This window comes from Podarcis pityusensis, assembly GCF_964106645.2.
Source record: "Podarcis pityusensis genome assembly, chromosome: 15".
Taxonomy (NCBI): Eukaryota; Metazoa; Chordata; class Lepidosauria; order Squamata; family Lacertidae; genus Podarcis; species Podarcis pityusensis.
This window is the reverse complement of record NC_138040.1, coordinates 38,034,068-38,055,900: the sequence shown is the minus strand read 5'-3', so window position 1 is coordinate 38,055,900 and position 21,833 is coordinate 38,034,068. Positions and strand designations below refer to the sequence as shown.

At 47.5% G+C, this 21,833-nt stretch overlaps 2 protein-coding genes across 2 annotated transcripts; one reads left to right on the top strand and one right to left on the bottom strand.

Moving 5' to 3' along the window:
- Positions 1–792: 792 nt before the first annotated feature.
- MAK16 (MAK16 homolog) lies at positions 793–12,585 on the top strand. Its single transcript, XM_080982612.1, has 10 exons — positions 793–895; positions 2,425–2,474; positions 4,202–4,311; positions 5,388–5,452; positions 6,558–6,709; positions 7,114–7,168; positions 7,810–7,884; positions 9,461–9,571; positions 10,254–10,310; positions 11,897–12,585. Exons 1-10 carry the CDS (start codon positions 881–883, stop codon positions 12,092–12,094), a joined length of 888 nt encoding a protein of 295 aa, XP_080838738.1. The 5' UTR covers positions 793–880; the 3' UTR covers positions 12,095–12,585.
- TTI2 (TELO2 interacting protein 2) lies at positions 12,104–20,428 on the bottom strand. Its single transcript, XM_080982474.1, has 7 exons — positions 19,035–20,428; positions 17,598–17,784; positions 16,757–16,849; positions 14,637–14,824; positions 14,407–14,550; positions 13,231–13,393; positions 12,104–12,668 (listed from the first exon to the last, which is right to left on the bottom strand). Exons 1-7 carry the CDS (start codon positions 19,694–19,696, stop codon positions 12,567–12,569), a joined length of 1,539 nt encoding a protein of 512 aa, XP_080838600.1. The 5' UTR covers positions 19,697–20,428; the 3' UTR covers positions 12,104–12,566.
- Between the last annotated feature and the right edge of the window lie 1,405 nt (positions 20,429–21,833).

The following is a 21,833-nucleotide window of genomic DNA, read 5'->3' as shown; positions in this document are numbered from 1 at the left end:
AGCTGCAGAAAGTTTGCCAAACTACAAGCTATTTGGGTGGGCTGGGGCAGGATGGCACCCCACTGCTATAGACTTTCCTACTACGCAGACAGCCCCCACCCCAATTTACTAATTTCTAAAAAATGGATACATTGAAGAGCAACAAAAGCGGGAGGAATAACGCGGCTAAAACCCTAACCAGACTGATAAAGAGAAACAAACAGCTCAGCTTTCTGATTGGTCGCCACGCACGGAGAGGCTCCACCCCTAGCTGCAATTCAGCCAATCCTGTGTCCCTTCATCAGATTCAAACCCACCTCTCCATACGTCCACACTTTTACAGCCTAGAGATACGAATCAAGAAAGAGTGACGCGTCTCTTTATCTGGGGATGTTTCCGGGTTCAAATAAGAAAAGCCACCGTTAACCTTCCAGAACTAGCCCAAATTTAGTGCGGAATTGGAGGCAGAATCGACTTGTATGCAGATACGTTACACTTTTAAAAACGTCCTGAAAGCAAGAAAGAAAACCGTACTAAATTAGACCCGTGTTAGGGAGATCAAGCACTTGTGCCTTGAAAGCCACTTTGTGTAAAAAAAACACCCAGGCTGCACTATAACCCTGTATTGATTTTTTATTTTATTTTTTTTGACCGGGGGAAGAGAGAGAAAAGTAAAAAAAGAAAAGAAAGAGAAGCAAAAGTTATACTGAACCCGTAAGGAGACTCCGCGCATGGATCCGAGGTTAAGAGTCTACGGCCGAGCATGCGCAGCTGCAGCCTCCTCCTCCTCCGGGCAGCGCCCACCGCCCAGCTCTCGCGAGGTCTCCGCGCGCGGCTCCTCCCCTGAGCTCCGCCTGGACTCCGCCGGGTCGCAGAGTCGCGTCTCCCTCGTGGCCGCAAGATGCACGCGGACGACGTGAGTCGGGGGGCAAAGCGGGCAGGGAGGGACTAAGGAGCCTCCTCAGTCTTTGAGGGGGAAGACCCGTGTGGAACGGGGATCCGCATGGCGGGGGTTGGACTGGATGACCCTTAGGTCCAACTCCACACAGTTCTGTTCGATTGATTGATTGATTGAATTTATATACCGCCCTATACCCGGAGGTCTTTGGGCGGTTCACAGAATAAAACCGAAATACAAAACCACAAAATACATCATCAAAATTAAAAGCAGCCACCCAATTTCCACCCCACCCCCAGTTCTGTGATTCTGTGCCTCCCCGGCCGTCGTCTCAGACCACACCACGCCGGATCCCTTCCCGTGTAGAACTTTGCACGTGGAAAGGTGACCCTTGAGCATGCACAGAGCACCATTACTTCATCGGTCTGACCCTTATGTTTCCCTCCCCTTATGGTCTTGATTTATCAGCTACTTTCAAATGAGGCTGCATTTTAAATTGCATTTTAACCTGTATTTTAAATTGGTTCCCCCCCTCTTTTCCCCCTATAATGTTTTTACTGTGATTTTATTGGTGTTAGCCTCCCTGATCTAAATAATAATTTTTTTTATTGTTGTTGTTGTTGTTATTATTATTACTGATTCCAGAAGCATGTCTGTCTGTTTGTTTGTGAGTGAGTGAGTCGGTGACAGTATAGAAAGCTCCCTTACGTCAAGTGGGAAGCTCGCCGTGTTTCTCTCCGGATGTGGTTGGAACTACAACTCCGATCTTCCCTAGCTAGCAGAACCTCTGGTCTGGGATGATAGGAGCTGTGGTCCCAAGTTTGAGAAACAGCGCCTGATCTTAGCTGACGGATGGTGGCTCTGAGACCTTTGCTGTAGATGTCAGGACTGAACCAGAGTCCGACTGAATGACCCCTGTCACAGACGTATGTACTTTCCCGTACTGGGTGTGCTCACATGCATCACATCACAAGCAGGGCTGGGGAACCTGTGGCCCCCCAAAGATGTGGTTGGCATTCCCACATTCCCTCCACTCCAGCTAGCATGGCCAGTGTCAGGAATGGTGGGAGTTGTAGCACACCAACCTCTGGAGGCCCCCACGTCCCCATCTGTGCATTGAAAGCTCAATCGCTGCTGGGAAGGACCTCTGTTTGAGACACTCAAGAGTTGCTGCAAGGCAGCTAAGATCATCCATCTATTTCAGCTAACTGTGCCTTTCCCAACCCTCCTGTTGTGATCCCTTTAATAAGACCAGGGCCCATGTCCAGCTTTCAAGCTTCCCACAGACTTCTGATCAGTCTGAGGAATCGGTAGTAATTTGATAAAATGCCAAAAGAGGTGAAATTAGAGCAAGGTGTTTGCCATCTGTCCAAAATTATAGACATTTTGGAAGGGACTTTGGAGGCCGTCTAGCAGTCCAAAACCAGTGCTCAAACGCAGGATCTTCAATTTAGGTTGCAGCTACAGCATATCAGACAAAGAGTGTTGATGTTTCGGAGCAGGATAGCATTGGGAGAATTACTAACAAAGCTTTCTCTCTTTGTCAGGTTGTCTGGGACACTCTTGGCAATAGACAGTTCTGCTCATTTAAGATCAAGTAAGTATTCTGCTCCCTTTCCTCTACCTCTTGTTGAATTTAAGGGCTACAGGATGTGCTGGCTATTCTAGTACTGCCTGGTGTGGGTAGATTTGGATCTCAGGAAAAAGAACCAAAGTAAATAGTGATTTAAATTGAGCTTCCCCCTGCCTAATTTGTATCTTTCCTGAGCAAGCACGCATAACATCTGAATATGTAAAAGGTAAAGGGACCCCTGACCATTAGGTCCAGTCGTGGCCAACTCTGGGGTTGCGGTGCTCATCTCACTTTATTGGCCAAGGGAGCCGGCGTACAGCTTCCGGGTCATGTGGCCAGCATGACTAAGCCGCTTCTGGCAAACCAGAGCAGCACATGGAAACGCCGTTTACCTTCCTGCTGGAGCAGTACCTATTTATCTACTTGCACTTTGACGTGCTTTCGAACTGCTAGGTTGGCAGGAGCAGGGACCGAGCAACGGGAGCTCACCCCGTCGCGGGGATTTGAATCGCCAACCTTCTGATCGGCAAGTCCTAGGCTCTGTGGTTTAACCCACAGTGCCACCCGCATCCCCTCTGAATATGTAGGCACACTTAAAAAAATGTAGATTTAGATCATATGGTAGTTTCCAGAAGTTGTGGGCTACAGCTTCTATCATTCCCGATAATTGGGCCTGCTGGCTGGGGCTTATAGGAGTTGGAGCCCACGCCATCTGAAGAGGGCTATGTTATCTGGTGGCCTCCTGGCCAGTGGTCAAGGAGGATAGGAGTTTTGTCCAGCAACATCTGGAGGGCTGCAGGCTCCCTACCCTGATTTAAGAGGACTGCACCACATCAGTTGCTGGATGTTCAAACCAGCCCTTTGCTTGCCTTTGCCATGCCCCCCTTTAGCCTCCTTGGGGCATGGCCAGGTTGCTGCTGAGGACGCCCTGCCAACAATGCCATTGTTAAAACATCTGTACTGGCTGCCCATCTGCTACTGAGCCAGGTTCACGGTCCTTGCATTAGTTTTTCAAAGCCCTGAACAACTTAGGTCCAGGGTACCTTAGGGAAGGCCTGAGACCTTATATCCTGGTTCAGTCACTGCGGTCCTCTGCCGAAGCACCATTGGCCATTCCCCCGGCTGTTGAGGCACATCTGTCAGCCACAAGAAAAAGAGCCTTTAGTTTCATTGGCTTGGTCCGGTGGAAGATTCAGCAGCTTCCTTGCGTTTAACTGTCTGCTGAAAATTATTCTGTGCTGGCAATTGAGAAGACATCTTTCTGTTAATAGATGGCCTCTGATTTGTTTTATTTTTTTAATGTCGGTTCGATTGTATATAGATATTCTTGTTGCAAACCGTTCTGATATTTTTTGTGGCATTGTGGTATATAAATATGTATATATTTATTTATAAATAAATAATAAATGGCATGTGCCAGCTTGCATTGTATTGGGAATTAAAGGAATACAAAGGGAGTATCCAAAATATTTTTTTGCCTGTGGTTTGAATGTTTATCAGAACATATCGTCAGGCAGCCTTCCAGATGCTATGCTTGCTGGGGCTGGTGAGAGTTAGAAGTACAAAACATATCTGGGGGGCGTCAGGTTGGGAAAGGCTGTCCCTAAGACATCTGGCTTTAAACCACCCTGTGCCCATCAGCTTAATTCTTCCAGTTCTGTAGGGACATTCCGTAGTCTGGATTAGAATTAATGTTCTATGTAATACAAGGTATGGAAACGAATGTTTCATTCCAAGTCTCTTCCTTGTAGGACGAAAACACAGAGCTTTTGCCGGAATGAATTTAATATAACAGGCCTGTGCAACCGCTCCTCCTGCCCCTTGGCAAACAGCCAGTATGCTACCATTAAGGAAGAGAAAGGTGAGGCTCTTTGCTTTGTTTTCCTCAATGTTGTACCTGGTTCTCATCTTTCATGGATAGCTCAGTTGGCTAGAGTGTGGTGCTGATAATGCTGTGATTGCAGGTTTGATCCCCCGGAAGGAGCGGCATATTGCAGGGGTTGGACTAGATGATCCTGAGAGCCCTTTACTCTGTGATTCTAATGGTCTCATAGGTCTTTGACCTCTCAAGGCCCCTAGAGGGAAGGCTTGGCTTAAATTTGTGGAAGTGCCTTTCAAACAATTTGCAGAAGCCATCAAGAGTTGTAAGCACTGCCCAAAGGTTAAAATGCTGTGAATATTATGCACTGGTAGGAATTATCTGAGGGATGCGGGTGGCGCTGTGGGTAAAACCTCAGTGCCTAGGACTTGCTGATCGTATGGTCGGCGGTTCGAATCCCCGTGGCAGGGTGAGCTCCCGTCGTTCGGTCCCAGCTCCTGCCCACCTAGCAGTTCGAAAGCACTCTTAAGTGCAAGTAAATAAATAGGTACCGCTTTATAGCGGGAAGGTAAACGGCGTTTCCGTGTGCTGAGCTGGTGCTGGCTCGCCAGAGCAGCTTTGTCACGCTGGCCACGTGACCCAGAAGTGTCTTCGGACAGCGCCGGCTCACGGCCTCTAGAGCGAGATGAGCACGCAACCCTAGAGTCGGACACGACTGGCCCGTACGGGCAGGGGTACCTTTACCTTAGGAATTATCTGAGACAAATCTTAATGCATCTGATGTGACACACAATATCGGAGGGTTAAAAGAAAAGATGAAAGAGCTCTAGCTTAAAATCACAGATGAGGGGTTTGCAATGACAGTACTGTTTCCATGCTTGCCTGGTCCCCGTTTATCCAAAGCCTTGCATCAGACCATCTCGTGCCTGCTCTGGAGCTCTTCGTAGATTTAGGAGCACCTGCTCTTCAGCTAGAAGCCTGGTGCTCCAGTAACTTCTGAGCGTTGACCTTGCATGGTGTGAGCTGTTTGTATTGTGGCCCGCATCCTGCACCCCGTAAACCAAGGCTGCATCAGACCTTGTGGTGACTATGCATAAGCGGCTTTTGTTCCCTTTTAGGGCAGTGTTACCTATACATGAAGACCATTGAACGTGCTGCGTTCCCCAATCGGCTGTGGGAAAGGGTAAGTCCTCCTTCCAGTCCTCCTAGGGTGGTGTGGGTCTGATCTGTTTGTTTTTAACTTTTATGTCTTGGGTTTGTGATGGTGCAGGGTTTTTCCGTTCAAAGAGTGATCAGACTTTAAACAATGGATGTGTTACGGCTTGTAGGAGAGGCTGCGATTCCTCTCTGCTGCTGTTACCCACACATTCTGAGTTTGATCGTACAGATAGCCCTCATTTCTTAGAAATAGCTGTGAATTTAATGACTTTGAAAGAGGATCAAGTTGAGTTTTAATGGAGAATAAGGCTACTGGTGTCTACTAGCTACAACATCGATGTTCAGCCTGTACCTTCAAGGGCGCTGCTTCCTGATCATCACAACTGGGAGTTTCACTCAGGCCTTGCTTGTTGAATTATTTGTTTATTTATACAAATATTTATATATCACAAAGTCATTTTTTAAAAATCAAAGTGGTTCACAGCAACTACATAAAACCACAGAATAAAAACCATATAAAGAAGTTAAAATCAGGAAACACTTGTGGAAAGGTATATCATTAAATGCCTGCATAAGCCTGATGGAAAAAGTTTACAGCAGGTTTTTAAAAGCTGACATGGAAGACACAAAGGCATCTGATTGGCCCCTGTGAAAAAGGGATTCTTTACTAGCTGGGCCTTTAGTCTGATGGTTCTTGGGACTAGTGGATTAACTGTCACCTTCATAACTATTACAGTCTTTCTGCAGAACTTAAGCAAGCAATTTAAATAAGAACCAGTCTCTAATCTGCGTGGCCCTAGTCAAGAAAGGACCTCTTAAGCCAGAATGGAAACTCAAGTTTTTTCATGGCAAAGTCTGTTTCTCTCTACTTTGCACTGATGGGCCTCTGAGAATATAGGAAGCTGCCTTATACCAAGTCAGACTATTTGTCCATCATGCTCAGCACTGTCTACTCTGACTGGACGTAGCTCTCCAGGCAGTTCAGCGGAGGACTTTCCCTAATTTAGGGTGGCAAAAACCCGAGAGGACTTCACAGAGCTCCGAAAGGATCTGTGAACGAGAAAAACAATGGAAAAACAATGGCAAATGAGGACCCACCACAGACTTCTCCCCTTCCTAATTTTTTGCAGGTTCGGCTGAGCAAGAACTATGAGAAAGCGCTGGAGGAGATTGATGAGAACCTGATCTATTGGCCCCGCTTCATCCGGCACAAGTGCAAGCAGCGCTTCACCAAGATCACCCAGTACTTGATCCGAATCCGCAAGCTGACTCTCAAGAGGCAGTAAGTCATGGGGCTTGGCATGGGGCCTTTTCCTGAGTTTTGTTGTCCCAGGCAGACTCGTGCCAACCCGCCGGGAACAGTGGCCAAAGTGATATCAAATCCAGCATATCTGTCATTGGGCAGTTTGCCAGACGCAAAAGTCCACAACAGTCGCATTTGACTTCAGAAAAGAGGCAACTTCCCTGAAATGAAGGAGTTGCTATTAAAAAAAGAAGAAGTTGAAAGGGATTATTGGGAGAGTCAGGTGTCCCCAGAATGCTCGGGGGTTGTTCAAAAGCACTGTAATAGAAACTCGGCTAGAAGAACATTTAAAAAGCCCTAGAAATTGGAGTCTTTTTTCCTAGTTGCTTGTTGACAGTTGCTTTTGCAAAACCACTTCACTAACTTCATTTTCGCCTTTGTAGGAGGAAGCTTGTTCCGTTAAGTAAAAAGATCGAAAGGCGCGAGAAGAGACGAGAGGTAACGTACCTGTCTGTTGCTGTGGTTCCTTACTGTTTGTCAGTTAATCTCTCAGTCCAGAGGAAGCACGCAGCTCCTATAAGGCCTGCTGTTTCTGCCTCCCCTAATATTCCAATCAGCCCCAGGCAGCTGTGTTTCGGAGTTACCATTTCAACTTCCCACAATGCCCCCAGTAGAGCTTTGCTCACCAGCTGCTTCTCCCAGATCTTGTTGCCTTACATGGAAACTTAAGAAGCTGCCAAATACAGAGTCAGGCCATTGGTCTGCCTAGCTCAGTATTATCTACACGGACTGGTAGCAGCTCTCACGGGGCTTTAGGCAGGGGACGTTCCCAGTCCTACCTGGAGATGCCAGAAATTGGACGTGGGACCTTCTGCATGGAAGGTGGATGTTGTACCAATGGGCATTTTTAAAGCAAGGCATTCCTAACTGCTCATCTGCAATCCCAGGTGGAATAGGACGGGGGGAAACCCCTGCAGAGTCCTGCTTCCTGGTGACGATGGGAGGAACTAACCTATTTCCAAAAGGCACCCTCCTCTCCTCTTTCCCCCACTCACCTCCATCCATCGTGAAAAATCTTCATGATAAATCCACTGTTTCCTTCCTCCAAATCAACTCATCCCTTTGTTTTTGTTGGCCAGGAAAAAGCTCTGATTGCTGCTCAGCTGGACAACGCAATAGAGAAAGAATTGCTGGAGAGACTCAAGCAGGAGACGGTAAGATGCTGTGATGCAGTGCATGCTGTTTGTGCAGGGGTCAATTAACCAGGTTGCTTCCCAGAAGGCAGTGAAAGAAATGAAGCAGTACCCAGATACCTACCTAGGATCGCCTTGCTGTTAGCTGTAACTGACCTGTGGCACCTGGACCAGCCTTTGCTAGCCTGGTTGCCCCCCGCCCCCCCCCCCATGTTTTGGATGACAACTTTGGCTGTTGAGAGTTGTTGCTGGAGGGACAGAAGAGGATCCCAGGGCCCACTGAATGGCCTGATTCTGCATGATGCTCAGCAGATAGCCTACAGGCAGAGGGCCTTTTCGGTGGTGGCACCCACCCTGTGGAACGCCCTCCCACCAGATGTCAAAGAGAACAACAACTACCAGACTTTTAGAAGACATCTGAAGGCAGCCCTGTTTAGGGAAGCTTTTAATGTTTGATGCTTTACTGTATTTTAATATTTTGTTAGAAGCTGCCCAGAGTGGCTGGGGAAGCCCAGCCAGATGGGCGGGGTATAAATAATAAATTATTCTTATTCTTATTCTTATTCTTATTCTTATTCTTATTCTTATTCTTATTCTTATTACTACCTTAGAGCCCTGTATAGCTGAGCCCAATTTTACAGTGTTCAGCCCTCAGATCATTTTCTTTGAGCTCTGCAGCTCAGGGCAGGATTTTTTTGTGGGGGGGGGGGAGAGCCCAGGGCCAGAATGAGCAGAGAGCCCCCCCCCCAATGCAGCGCAGCTGACTTATCGGATTTCCAAATAAGTATGCATGTTACCTGTGGGATGCGGGTGGCGCTGTGGGTAAAACCTCGGCGCCTAGGACTTGCCGATCGTATGGTCGGCGGTTCGAATCCCCGCGGCGGGGTGCGCTCCCGTCGTTCGGTCCCAGCGCCTGCCAACCTAGCAGTTCGAAAGCACGTCAAAGTGCAAGTAGATAAATAGGGACCGCTTACCAGCGGGAAGGTAAACGGCGTTCCGTGTGCTGCGCTGGCTCGCCAGATGCAGCTTGTCACGCTGGCCACGTGACCCGGAAGTGTCTGCGGACAGTGCTGGCTCCTGGCCTATAGAGTGAGATGAGCACACAACCCTAGAGTCTGGCAAGACTGGCCCGTACGGGCAGGGGTACCTTTACTTTTACCTATGCATGTTACCACCTTAACTGTACGACTGTTAAGTCCCATGTCTTAAAATTACATTAAAACTGCATCTAGACTAATTGCAGCTGGAAAATGGCTGAAACGTGGGTGGGGTGGAACCACCCAAGCAGGAGTGAATCCGGCCACTTGTTGACATCATCCACTGGCTTCAACTGATGGGCTGGTGGGAGCAGCTTGGGGGAAGTAGCCTTGCGGGCCAGAATTCACTTGTGGGATGGCGGTTCCTTACCCTTGGTTGGGTTAAGATCATCCTTGGCGGAAGCCCCAAAGTTATGGAATGTGTTGGCTAACACTGCAGAGTATTCATTCCTATTTTGGTAGGCTATCGTATGCAAAGTTGTCTGTGTCTTTAAATCTGTGGCTTTTTTGTGGATCATCTTATCTAATCATCCTTCCTCCTTAATGTGCTCCCTCTTCAGTACGGCGATATCTACAACTTCCCCATCCATGCCTTCGACAAAGCTCTAGAACAACAGGAAGTGGAGAGTGAGAGTGACTCGGATACAGAGAAGAAGGACGAGGAGGAAGAAGTAATGCTTTTGAAACTCTTTTCCCAGTGCAACTCTCCAGGGCTGGAGGGCAGGAACTGTGCAACTCTCTATGCGTTGCACATTTATACTAAGGAGAGAATTGGGTCTGCAAGTTATTTCTGCCAAATGGCTTGCATTCTTGCCAAACAGCACTTATTACAACTTTCGCACAGTTCTCTGTTCCCTTCCCTAAGCTTTCCTCCTCCAGAAATAATGTCATGGATGGGTTGGCTAAATATTATTTGCCCGTGCGTTAAATGTTCATGTACTTAGGAGACTAGCCCAAGGCCCTGCATATGGGACATCACAATCATAGCCAGAGCCTCATCGCTTGCCAAGAAACCTCAGATATAGACTGCCATTGCCAAAGAAACTACAGCTGTTCACTTGGCTGTTACGCACCATGTATCAATTTGTGCTTTGTCTCCTTCCAAGAACTGGGGTTCCAAAAACTTTGGATTTCATTGATCAAGGACTTGGAACTGGATGAAGGATCTTATCATGTAGACTGAAATTAGGAAAAAATAAAAGTGTAGCCACGTGAGAAGGAACACTCCTTCCCCTTGATCTGTCAGGAATGCTGTAATTGCATCCTGCATCGCAAAATCCTGCATGGGGGTGGGGGTATTTGACCTAGAGTAAGGCCCCTTCCAACTCGTATTCTGCTATGTTCTGCTTGTAGGACTCAAACAAGAGAGAATTTGTGGAAGTAGATGAGAGTGACCTCAGTGACTTTGAGGTAAGTGCAGCCTGTCAAAAACTGTTTATGATAATTTAGAGCCTCTTACATTTCATTTGTTCTAATGGAACGCTGAAACGTACTTTTTGCTATTTTCTCTGGCCTGCCTCCCCTTCCTTTGTGTCAAATTTAAGTGCTGTGCACACTGATGGTGATGTAAAATCATGCTGGAATCTGGAGGTGGGAGAGGAGAAGGCGTGTGATGAGATTATTCCATTCCTATCAAGGAATCCTCCCTGAGCATAATACAGTGATACCTCGGGTTACATACGCTTCAGGTTACATACTCTTCAGGTTACAGACTCCGCTAACCCAGAAATAGTACCTCGGGTTAAGAACTTTACCTCAGGATGAGAACAGAAATCGCGTGCCAGTGGCGCAGCGGCAGCAGGAGGCCTCATTAGCTAAAGTGGTGCTTCAGGTTAAGAACAGTTTCAGGTTAAGAACGGACCTCCGGAACGAATTAAGTACTTGACCCGAGGTACCACTGTAGAGAGAAACTGGGTCTTTGGCTTTAAGCCCCAGCAGAGTGCTGCACTGCTCCTGACCAGCATTTATTTCAGTAGAACCTATCCTGTAACCCTCTGCTGGTTCCTCCCAATATTTTCTGCTCTACTTAACTTACGTACTTGCTACACACAATGCACACACCTCCCTCAAAGCAGGGCTGGGAATCAAAAAGTATGATGACAATAACTACACATCAGGCAGAACAAAAATGCCAGTGGGTTTCTCGTGGGTAGAGTGTCAGACTAGGAGCTGGGAGACCCGGGTTCAAATCTCCACTTGGCTGTGAAGCTCACTGGTTGGCCTCCCCTTCCTCACAGGGTTGTGTGGATTGCAGAAGGGGAGAACTATGTGTGGCACCTTGAGCTCCTTGGAGAAGGTGGGCTATAAATGAAATGCATAGATAATAAAACAAATAAAAGTTGTATGTAATACATTGACTTAAGCGGTCAGGGAGGGCAGCGATGCTGAGAAGACACCAAGCGGTTTCACACAACTTCAACACCAGGCCTAATTATATATACTTCTATCATGTTTCGTTTTACTCGCATTTTCTTTTTTTTTTGGAATAATATTTATTAAAATTTCAAAAGAAGAAAAATCACATTAGTAAGAAAATTAACAATAATAAAGAAAAATACAAAATACAAAAAAGAAAAAACAGTTAAAAACAATTCCATCTTTTCTTCACTTCTTTTACATTTACTTGTTTCCCGGACCTCCTCATACCTCCCTCTTTTGTATTCCAATTCAGTATGTTAATCCAGCAATTCCTTTCCCTCCTTTTTAATCCTAATCTTTAATCTTGATAAATTATAACATTAAATTTTTACATATTAAAAACCAATTTTTCCATATTTTTTTATACCATTACCGCTAGAAACCGCTTAACTTCAATCCGTCATCATTCTAACATTCATTAATTTTACAATATTTCTGTAAGTAGTCTTTAAATTTCTTCCAATCTTCTTCCACCGACTCTTCTCCCTGGTCCGTTTTACTCGCATTTTCTCTTAAAACCGATAACCTCCAAATACTTGCTAAGGGAGTGTGCTAACGCGCCTGTTTTCTCTGCCAAGGATATGGATAAACTGGCAACGAGCAGTGAGGAGGAGGAGGAGGCGGCTACATCCAGCGAGGAGGAAGAGAAAGGCCAGCGGCCCAAGTCTAAAGGCAAAACTCCCTTGAAGGGGCCAGCAGTCAGGAAAAAACGAGCTTATGTTGAAATAGAGTATGAGCAGGAGACAGAACCGCTGTCTAAATCGAAAGCAACGTGATTCCTCCCAGTGTGTGGGGGCAGATCTGAAAAATGGACTGAATGAACTAGCTGGTGGGATGTTTCTCCGCAAAGGCTGACTCACCGGGATGCAAGATCATACAGGAAAAGTTCCAGCTGCTTGAAGACCTAGTGAGCTGCCATTCCCAGATGCCGCAGCGTATATTTTTGCATATTGACAATTTAAAACGTCATCTATTTTTAAGGCTACCCAACTAAGATTGTTAAATATTTGTATATGTCTATTAATTTGTGAGCTGCATTGAAGGGATTTTTTTTGGGGGGGGGGTGGATTGGGAGGTATAAAAGTGGCATATAAATATGAATCAGAACAAACCTGTCATTGCCTTTTTTTACTTAATGCCCTGCTTTCTCCAACATTAGACAGTTTATGTATAGCATGAGTCTTAAAAGCTAGGAATGTTCTTCCTTCCAACTCTGAACACAGTGAATATAAGCCTCCCCACTTGAGCTCAGGGAGTGATTATACTTTTTACAGGCTCCTCCTCTACTTTTCTTAGGCATTCCTTGAGGGTCTCATCTTGACAGCTGCGTCGGACTCCTTGTAGTAGGACCTGAATATTAGGAATGGGAAGAAATCAAATTTAATCGTGTTAGAAGTGGGCAGCAACAGCCTCTTATCTGCTCTATTTCTGACACAAGAATCTCCCTTATTCTAAGTCAGACCATTGCTCTGTATTGTCCAGGCAGGTGGGCAGTTGCTCTCCAGCATTTCAGGCGGCTTTCCCAGTCCTACCTGGAGATGTCAGAGAGTGATTTTAGGATGTTCCGAATGCAAAGCACCTATGAGCCAGGTGCTGAGGCTGTTGTCTGCGCACTGCAAGGTGTACTTCCTTGACGGAGCTACTTTTAGTATTAAAATCAAGGCAGAGTGGACTCATCAATTGGGAGTATGACAAGAGTATTAATTAGCATGTCCATTTGAGAAAAAGGACTGCACTTAATTTGTTTCTTATGGGCACATGCGTGCTGATCAGCTGCTGATCAGTGGTGACTGCCAGACATATGCAACACACCCAGAGACTCCGCAGTTGTCTCTTGTTAAGAAGCAGAGGGCCTGCTTTTCCCTAAATCACAGGCCTGCTGAACCTTGGGCTCTCCCTTGGTCTTGCTTACCTTCACCTGTCCGTGAGAAGCGTGATCCAGTAAGATAAGGCACTCAGTGGCTTTCTGGAATAACTCTGCTTTCACTGGTTCTGGGGTTAAGCTCCTGTCTGTAGCCACATCCAACATCATTCTCAGCAAAGCCTTGAGAAGGACAGCGAGGCGGCAGGACATTCTACAGCAAGGAGATGGCAAACTCATGTCAGCCTGACTTGAAAGCTACTTCTGGAGCCAGCTGCATCCCAGGAGGAGGTGGCACTACAACTTCAGTGTAGCTGGTACAAGTAACAACCTTTCAGCAGAGCAAGATGTGGACCCCCAACTTCCATCAACCCTGACAACTGGCCACGCTGGCTGTCCCAACAATATCTGGAGGGATATTCTTCAGGATCTTTAGCAGATCTTTCCAATCACCTGGTCCCTTTTAACGCATGATTGAACCTATGTCCTTTTGCATGCAAAACAGGTTATCCAGCTATGGTTCCTCCCAGAGTAGGGAACAATGGGAACTTTCTGGAGCAGACTTTTGACAGGCGACGGAGCTGCAGGGGAAGGGGAAAGATACTGCTGCCAGAACTCTGCTCCTCTAAACCACTGTATCTAGTGCATTTGGGAAAGGGAAAGAAAAATGGGATGAGGAAGTGAAGGAGCCTTATGATGACCCTGCTCTCAGAAGAGAAGGTCCAGACTCCTGTTGAAAGCGATAGCAAGTTTGCTAGTCCTGCCTTGTGACCTTGGACAAGAGGTGAACCCGTCTGATTGCCTTGAACTGAGCCTGTTGAGTCAAAGCTCTTGTACAACCAGGACAGTCCAAACACCATAAAAGCCTGATGAATTTCAGCTAAGGCTCACTGGTATTAGGTCCCCATATCCATTTCAAAAGCATGTGGCAGGTTCAGGAACCAGAAGTTCTCATTTCCTACTAGCTAGATATGTGTATTTAGGCAGGCAGAAGTGTTTACTGCTTACACTCAAGTTTTCGGCTTCACACTGGGGTCAGAAGCAGCACCTCCAAAGCAGTGGGACTAGTTTCCATGCTGCCAACCCACCTCTGAGAAGGATGCTTCTTGACCGTAACAGTGGCGACAGGTTTTTTGGTTGGTTTTTTAAAGCAAGATCAAGTGAAGAGAAAAATGCACCTCTACAAGTACACAGCTACTGCCCAGTGCTTAGGGCTTATCAAAGTACCTGGGCCAGGCATGTTGTATGGTGTGTTTCAAGGTTTCTAATGTTGCCAATCTAGCCGTTTCGTCGGGACCATCGGAGACCTCCAGGTATCCCACAATCACCCGCTGCAACCTCTTCAGATGACGGGCTATCTGAATGCCGAGCCTCTCAAAAGACAAATCAAGGATTATAAACCTCTGCACAAAGAGGGAGGCTTATCTGCTTACAGGGTTCGCCATTAAAACACTCACCTCTCCACAAAGGCAGGCAGGTTCCTGGCGTACACCCTCCGTAAGGGGAGCCGGTGCTCCGATTCCATGTGGGTCAGGACCAGCTGGAGCACCTCATCGGAAGGTGAGACAAGCTGGGGGTTGTGGGGCAGCCGCTGCAGGGCCTTCTCCAGGATGGGAAGCAAGTCCAGCAAGCACAGCAACACAACCTGCGAAGAGTAACGGGATGGGTTTGGAGAAAAAGCAAGTAACATCTGAAGCTGAATTCTGGAAGATTGAGGACAGGCAAACTAAAGTACTTCTTCACACAGTGCTTAAACTACGAAATTTCTTCCCACAAGAGGCAGTGATGGGTTTCAAAAAAAGATTAGACAAATTCATAGAGGATAAGGCTATCAGTTGCTTCTAACCTTGATGTTTATGTTGAACTGCAGGTCACTGCAGAGCCCACACACTGAGCTTGGCGGACCAATGGCTTGACATGCCATCAGGCAGCCCCTTGTTTTGCTACTCGAACCTCAGCTTCTGTTGTGCATTCCCCAAATGCCAAAATGGTGGTCTAAACACAGGTCTTGGTTTAGCAAGGATACATATTCCCAGCCTGCTTGTTAACAAGGCAGCAGTAGAGAACAAATAAGCAGCCCCTACTGAGCCAGCAGCACATGAGAAAATTGCTATGGCTGGTTCTTTTAAGCACGTTCAGATTTGAACCAGTAGAAATTCCACTTACGACCTGAAAACTGCTGCCCCTTCAAAACGTAATGCTTAGAAAGCACCAGGGAGAAACAGATGTTATAGAGCACATGTGGGCTGTTACTTAGTGCTACATTGGCTTTAACCCTTAATATCTCCCCTTGCTGTTTGGAAGGGCTAAAGGAAGCACAGGGTAGCAAATCAGAAAGTCATCCACACATGCCATGCTACCAATGTAAAATTTGCTTCCCCCAGCCTGCCAAACAGAACCAGTGAAGGCAGTGAAGGTCGTGTGTGAGTGTCTGGAGGCGGTTGGAGGATGGATGGCGGCTAACAGATTGAGGTTGAATCCTGACAAGACAGAAGTACTGTTTTTGGGGGACAGGAGGCGGGCAGGTGTGGAGGATTCCCTGGTCCTGAATGGGGTAACTGTGCCCCTGAAGGACCAGGTGCGCAGCCTGGGAGTCATTTTGGACTCACAGCTGTCCATGGAGGCACAGGTCAAATCTGTATGCAGGGCAGCTGTTTACCAGCTCCATCTGGTACGTAGGCTGAGACCCTATCTGCCTGCAGACTGTCTCGCCAGAGTGGTACATGCTCTGGTTATCTCCCGCTTGGACTACTGCAATTCGCTCTACGTGGGGCTACCTTTGAAGGTGACCCGGAAACTACAACTAATCCAGAATGCGGCAGCTAGACTGGTGACTGGGAGCGGCCTCCGAGACCATATAACACCGGTCTTGAAAGACCTACATTGGCTCCCAGTACGTTTCCGAGCACAATTCAAAGTGTTGGTGCTGACCTTTAAAGCCCTAAACGGCCTCGGTCCAGTATATCTGAAGGAGCGTCTCTACCTCCATCGTTCTCCCCGGACACTGAGGTCCAGCTCCGAGGGCCTTCTGGCGGTTCCCTCACTGCGAGAGGCCAAGTTACAGGGAACCAGGCAGAGGGCCTTCTCGGTAGTGGCGCCCGCCCTGTGGAATGCCCTCCCATCAGATGTCAAAGCGATAAACAACTACCTGACATTCAGAAGACATCTGAAGGCAGCCCTGTTCAGGGAAGTTTTTAATATGTGACATTTTAGTGTATTTTTCATCTTTGTTGGAAGCCGCCCAGAGTGGCTGGGGAAACCCAGCCAGATGGGCGGGGTACAAATAATAAATTATTATTATATTATTATAAACAGCTCTTTAGGAACCTGGGGAAGCACAACTACATAGGAATATGTGTGTGTGCATGAGTGTGTCAGCCTAGGCCCTGCCCATCACCACCCACACTGAGTGGTGTGTCGCCCTGCAATAGCCCACCCATTGCTGGATGTGACTCTCAGGATCAAAAAGGTTGCCACCCCCTACTGTAGAGTGTAAAAGGATCTGTAATCTTGTATTTAGTCCACCACCTGAATAAATTCAGTAGAGTTAAAGAGGAAACACCAGTCTTTATATTACCTGCAGGAGCTGGGCTTCCTTGCTATAAAGGTGGTTGAAAAGGGCATGGTATACAACCTGTGCCCGGTTATACTGGCAGAGGTCAGCTGCTGGCTGCAAGGAAAGGAAATGATTGTTATCATCTGACCAGCATTATGCAAAAGGAATTCTGTACCAGGGACAAGGTTCACCCTTACTGTTAACAGGGGCGGTGGCATGACACAAGCTTTGATGGGACCTTTACAAATCCCACCCAACAGGACAGCAAATGACAAAATAACAGTTAATGGCGCTGCAGTTTAGACAATGAGATGCTTGAAATAAGCAACAGTAAATAAAACCATGCTGTATTTGGAAACTTCTCGGGTTGTCCAGAAGATGCACTCAGGTCCTCCATGTGAGAACAGAATGATGGACTAGATGAGCCTTTGGCATGATCCACTAGGTGTCTTCTTATGTCTGAATGGTGTCTGCTCTTATTAAAAACCTAATACAGCAGCATCACCCAAATCCACCTTTCCTTCCCTCACAACTCCAACTACAAAGGTAGTGAGGATGCAACTGGACACTAGGCCAAGTAACAGTCTTTGATCCAAGGGTACCTATGTCAACAGCAATGATCTAATGGCTACCAATTCTCATGAATGCTGTTTCAGTTGTGGGCAAAATAGTTAGTAAAATGGAGGTGGGTGGGTGTGAGGATTCAGCCCCTGCTAACACTCTCTCCTATGGCTCTGAGGATGATTCCTTACTCTGAAGTCAGACAAAGTCATAAAGCCATCCCCAACTTTTGGCTGGAGACCAGAGGACTCTGATGACCCAGTTCATGGTCCCCCAAATGCCTATGTACGTCTGTCCTTACCACATTCCGAATGATATGGTGTAGGCACTGCACTCCCAAGATTTTATTTTCCTCTCGGTAGTCATCCGACAGCAGCAGCGAGGGCGGCAGGACTTTCTCCAAGTGAGGGCCAAGCCAGGGCCTTGTGACGTGTTGGAGCGTGAAGGAGAAGACATGTTTTGTTGCTGGGCTGCGCTGCCATGTATCTCTGGAGCAGAGGAAAAGGGAATCATTGCACATCTTGGGAGGTGAAATGGAGCCTAGGATCAAATTATAGATGGACTGCTGGTGGTGTGTTAACAACATAAACTTATACCAGATCTGTCTTTCTGCCCCGCTAGCCCAGGGATTATCTACTCTTAACTAGACCTCTCAGGCCAAGAGGGGGCTTTCCCTGTCACCTGTGACACAGCCCTTTTAACAAGGAGCCTGGGATTCAATACGGCATTTCTGCATGCAGTGCCTGTACTCTCTCACTGAGGTATGGTGCCTCCAATTCACAGATGTGTGCTAATTTCAGTCACATAGCACTAATTCAAAAGGTGGTGAAGGTAACAGGGACTTGGGGGTGGCGGCCAAGGCTTTGGAAGATGCTTGTTTCAAGCCAGAGTTCTGTTGGGCACATTTAAATATTTCTCTCATAACTGGAGGCAGTTCAGAAATGCCCCCCCCCATATGTCAGCCACAGTGGGGCAGCCAAAAAGGCAATTTACCCACCTTATTCAAGCCAAGAGTGGGAAGCCTGCAATACCAGCCGCCACAAAGTGACTTTAGTGGTAACAGGCTTGGTTTTCAGAGAAGCAGCCCCTTATTATGGTGAATGGAATGAGGAAAAGCCTTGCAAACAGAAGGTCCCAGGTTCAATTTTTGGCATCTCCTGTTAAAAGGTTTAGGCACAAGCAAGTGATGGTATACACTTGCTTCCTAGGTTCCTTGCAAGAGCAGCACCAGACTCTTCACTTGCAGCAAGCGATGATCAAGGCTAGAGAACTAGCTGCAAGGAAACATAGCTGCCTTATACCATTGGTCCTTCTGCTCAATATTGTCTATGCTGATGTTAGCAACACTGACTGACAGCAACTCTCCAGAATTTCAGGCAGGGTTCTCTCCCAGCCCTACCTGGAGAAGTCAGGGATTGAACTTGGGATCTTGTGCATGCAAAGCAGCTGCTCTACCCTATGGCCCTTCCACAGAATTCCCATATTCAAGTCCCCAGTGGGATGAAATAACTGAAGAACATTCCACAGTTCTCACAAGCCACAGCCGTCCTTCTGCCTAAAACACCACACCCACAATACCTCACAGAAGTTACATTCAATTTCGGACTTCCAAACAATCCTGAAAGCCTTGCAACATTGTCACTGGTGGGTGGTCCATATGAACCGTTTTGTCCCTATAAAAGGCCCCACAAATACAATTAGCCTCTGACAACCATCACTGGGCTTTCAGTTCACTTACTTGGTCAACTCTGGTTTCAGGCACTGCACCACCACCGCCAACCACCCTGTTTCGTCTTCCCGTGCGCCTCTCAGGAACTCAGGTACCGACCGGCAGTCTGAAGCCCGAAGGAGACCATCCAGCAGCTCTTGAGCCATGCGCCGAGTTTTTGGTGTGGTCCACAACCTCTCTGCAACGTGTGTCACGGCAAAAAGATACAAGGGCCCTGCCACTTGGCGCAAGATGGGACCAACCACCGCAGTACCAAGTCTCTCGAGGCCTTTAGCCGATTCCACTTTGGCCACGATGCTGATGAAGCCTAGGCTGACGTCTGCTGCTCGGCTGGCTACCGCGGCATAGGAGGGGTCGCCGCTGGGGAGCCCTCCTCCCTCTGGCTCCTGCTGGGGTGGCGCCGCATAGAGGCTCAGCGCGACCACCACGTCACGAAGCAGGGTGGGGGCGGCATTTGGGTGGCAGCTCCCAAAGAGCCACTGGCAGTCCACGGCCTCAAAGATGGCCAGGAGGTCTCTGATCATGCCTGCCTTGGCATCACTGCTGGCTCCCCTGCTTGCAAAAAGCTGCAAGAATTGGGAGAGAACCTGCTCTGATGGGAGGCGCTGGAGGCATCCCTGGCCCTCTGGGATGGTCCACTGTAGGGAATCTAGCAAGGGATGCTGCGCCATTGGCTCTGGGTGGTGGTGATGGAGAAGGACCTCAATCTTCTCCCCCCACAAAAAAAAACTTTTACCCCTCCTCCCAGCAAACTGGTTCCTAGCCTCCCTGCATTTATTGCAACCCTTGCTGAGAATGCAAGCTTTCCCCGGGCGTATTTAGCCTTCTCAGAAGGCCTTTGTAGCCCTTACTGGCACCTCTGAGTATTTGAGCTCTAATACTCAGCCTGAGCTGGTCTTAAACCGCGTCCCAGAGGAAAGTGGTGGGCAGAGGGCTGTCACCATAGAGAGGCCGCGGCCTAGAGCGGCCTCACTAGGCCTCCAGTGAATCGGAACTCGGCCAGCGGCGGATTTCCGTGTCAAACCGGAAGTTCGAGCGGAGACCCTAGAGATAGGAAACAGAACACGCGGTCGGGAAACCTCAGAAGCATTTCCGACGCAAAACCGTCAAGGGCCTTTGCCCTGTCACTCTAACGCCCGGTGCCAAGTAGTCATGCTTTCCACTACACCGAAGTCAAGGGAGAGAGACAGAGGGTGTCTGCACGGAATATCATGGCTGACGACAAACAAAATGGTGGCTTCCGAGTTGAACCGGAAGCTCAGCCTACGTGCCGCTCTAGCAGTTAATCTCTGTGGACATCTCCTCATCCTCATGTAGCTTCGCCAATTTCTCTTTATTCTAAGCCCACCCAGCCTACTTTACTCTGTTCAGGCTGCTTTGGCCGCGAAACCGCAGCTCTGTGCGACAAATCGCCGGAAAGCACCGACGCTTTCCCACAGGTCGCAAACCGGTTTCCCGTAAAGCGAAAGGGGGCGGGAACGGATGGTGAATATATTAACATGCCTAATGAGCGTGCCCGGTCCTGGTATTGCTGAGGGAAAAGAAGAAATCCAGGCTACGGAGGGAGAGGGAAAGAAGCATCGCCTTTGTTTTTTCGTCAGGAGGAGACGTGTAGGGGCAAGAAATGGAGGGTTAGGAGCGAGGCCACCATAACGTCAAAGCCTGCGGTACCTAATGGTGGCGCAGGCTCGCAGGCGCTTTAGCGATCCTTCAGGTTCTGTCATGTGATGAGTGGGTCTTCATGCGCCTGCGTGAGATGTGCCGTCCAGAATTGTTACGACGGGGCACAGTACCCTTCTGATCTGAACCTTTTGTAATAAAATATCTTTTTTTTATTGTTAGCAGTATCTTTTCAAACTTAATCCGTTCTGGAATTCTGTTCCGAAACCAAGGTGTGCTTTCATTTAGAAAGCATTGCAAAACAGACTTAATTTATTCCAGACTTTTGAAAACAGCCCCATTTAACATGAATTTTACTTTCTAACGAGACCATTTGATCGATGTGCGGTACTATAAAATAAGACAGTATTGTAGATTATGAAAATTTAAAAATAGATAAATGCTTACTTGCACTGATGATAATCATTGTTTGGATGGGGGGCTTTTATCTGTTTCCGCAATCAATCAATCAATCAATCAATCAGTAGCTGAACTGGGTTCCACACAGCACAAAAACAAATGAACCAAAAAAGCCTCAAAAACAAAAGTGCCAAATACAGTGGTACCTTGGTTCTCAAACTTAATCCATTCCAGAAGTCCGTTTGACTTCTGAAATGTTCGGAAGGCAAGGCTTCTGATTGGTGCAGGCGCCCCAGAAACAATAGCCGACAGCTGCATCGGACGTTCGGCTTCCAAAAAACGTTTGAAAACCAGAACACTTCTGGGTTTTCAGTGTTTGGGAACCAAGGCATTTGAGAACCTAGGTACCACTGTAGTTCATTTAGAAGGTAGCAATTTTTAGCTTTGTGCTTGCAAAGCCAGCGGAATAATTAAATTTTGTTTTGTTGCTTGGAAAAGCTGGCTTTTGTTCGTTGTGTATTGTAAATACTGAGTGGTTTTGGTTTTTGTCTAAAGAGAGAAGTTAAAGTTTTGATCTGCTGGGTAAGCGTGGGTGGCTTTCGCACATTGTCAGAAACTTCAGTTGGCACAAACAGAGCTGCAGCCAGATGGTTATAGCAGCATACAAGCCCATTGTTGCAACAGCTCCACCGGCAATTCTAAGTGCTGGTTATGACTGGGAAAGACTGCATTCCCCCCCCCCCCCCAATGATCTTGCCCAGGTTTTGAGATCTTCTTTTGGTCTGTCCA

What these genes read in the sequence shown, in the direction of transcription:
- MAK16 (XM_080982612.1), top strand. An exon ending in CCAATCGGCTGTGGGAAAGG is followed by an intron (nt 5,453 to 6,557) that starts GTAAGTCCTCCT and finishes AATTTTTTGCAG; the next exon opens with GTTCGGCTGAGCAAGAACTA. An exon ending in AGAAGGACGAGGAGGAAGAA is followed by an intron (nt 9,572 to 10,253) that starts GTAATGCTTTTG and finishes TTCTGCTTGTAG; the next exon opens with GACTCAAACAAGAGAGAATT.
- TTI2 (XM_080982474.1), bottom strand. Translation starts at nt 19,696, where the DNA reads ATGGCGCAGCATCCCTTGCTAGATTCCCTACAGTGGACCATCCCAGAG. An exon ending in CTGAAACCAGAGTTGACCAA is followed by an intron (nt 17,785 to 19,034) that starts GTAAGTGAACTG and finishes CCTCTGCTCCAG; the next exon opens with AGATACATGGCAGCGCAGCC. An exon ending in CTTCTCACGGACAGGTGAAG is followed by an intron (nt 12,669 to 13,230) that starts GTAAGCAAGACC and finishes CCTAATATTCAG; the next exon opens with GTCCTACTACAAGGAGTCCG.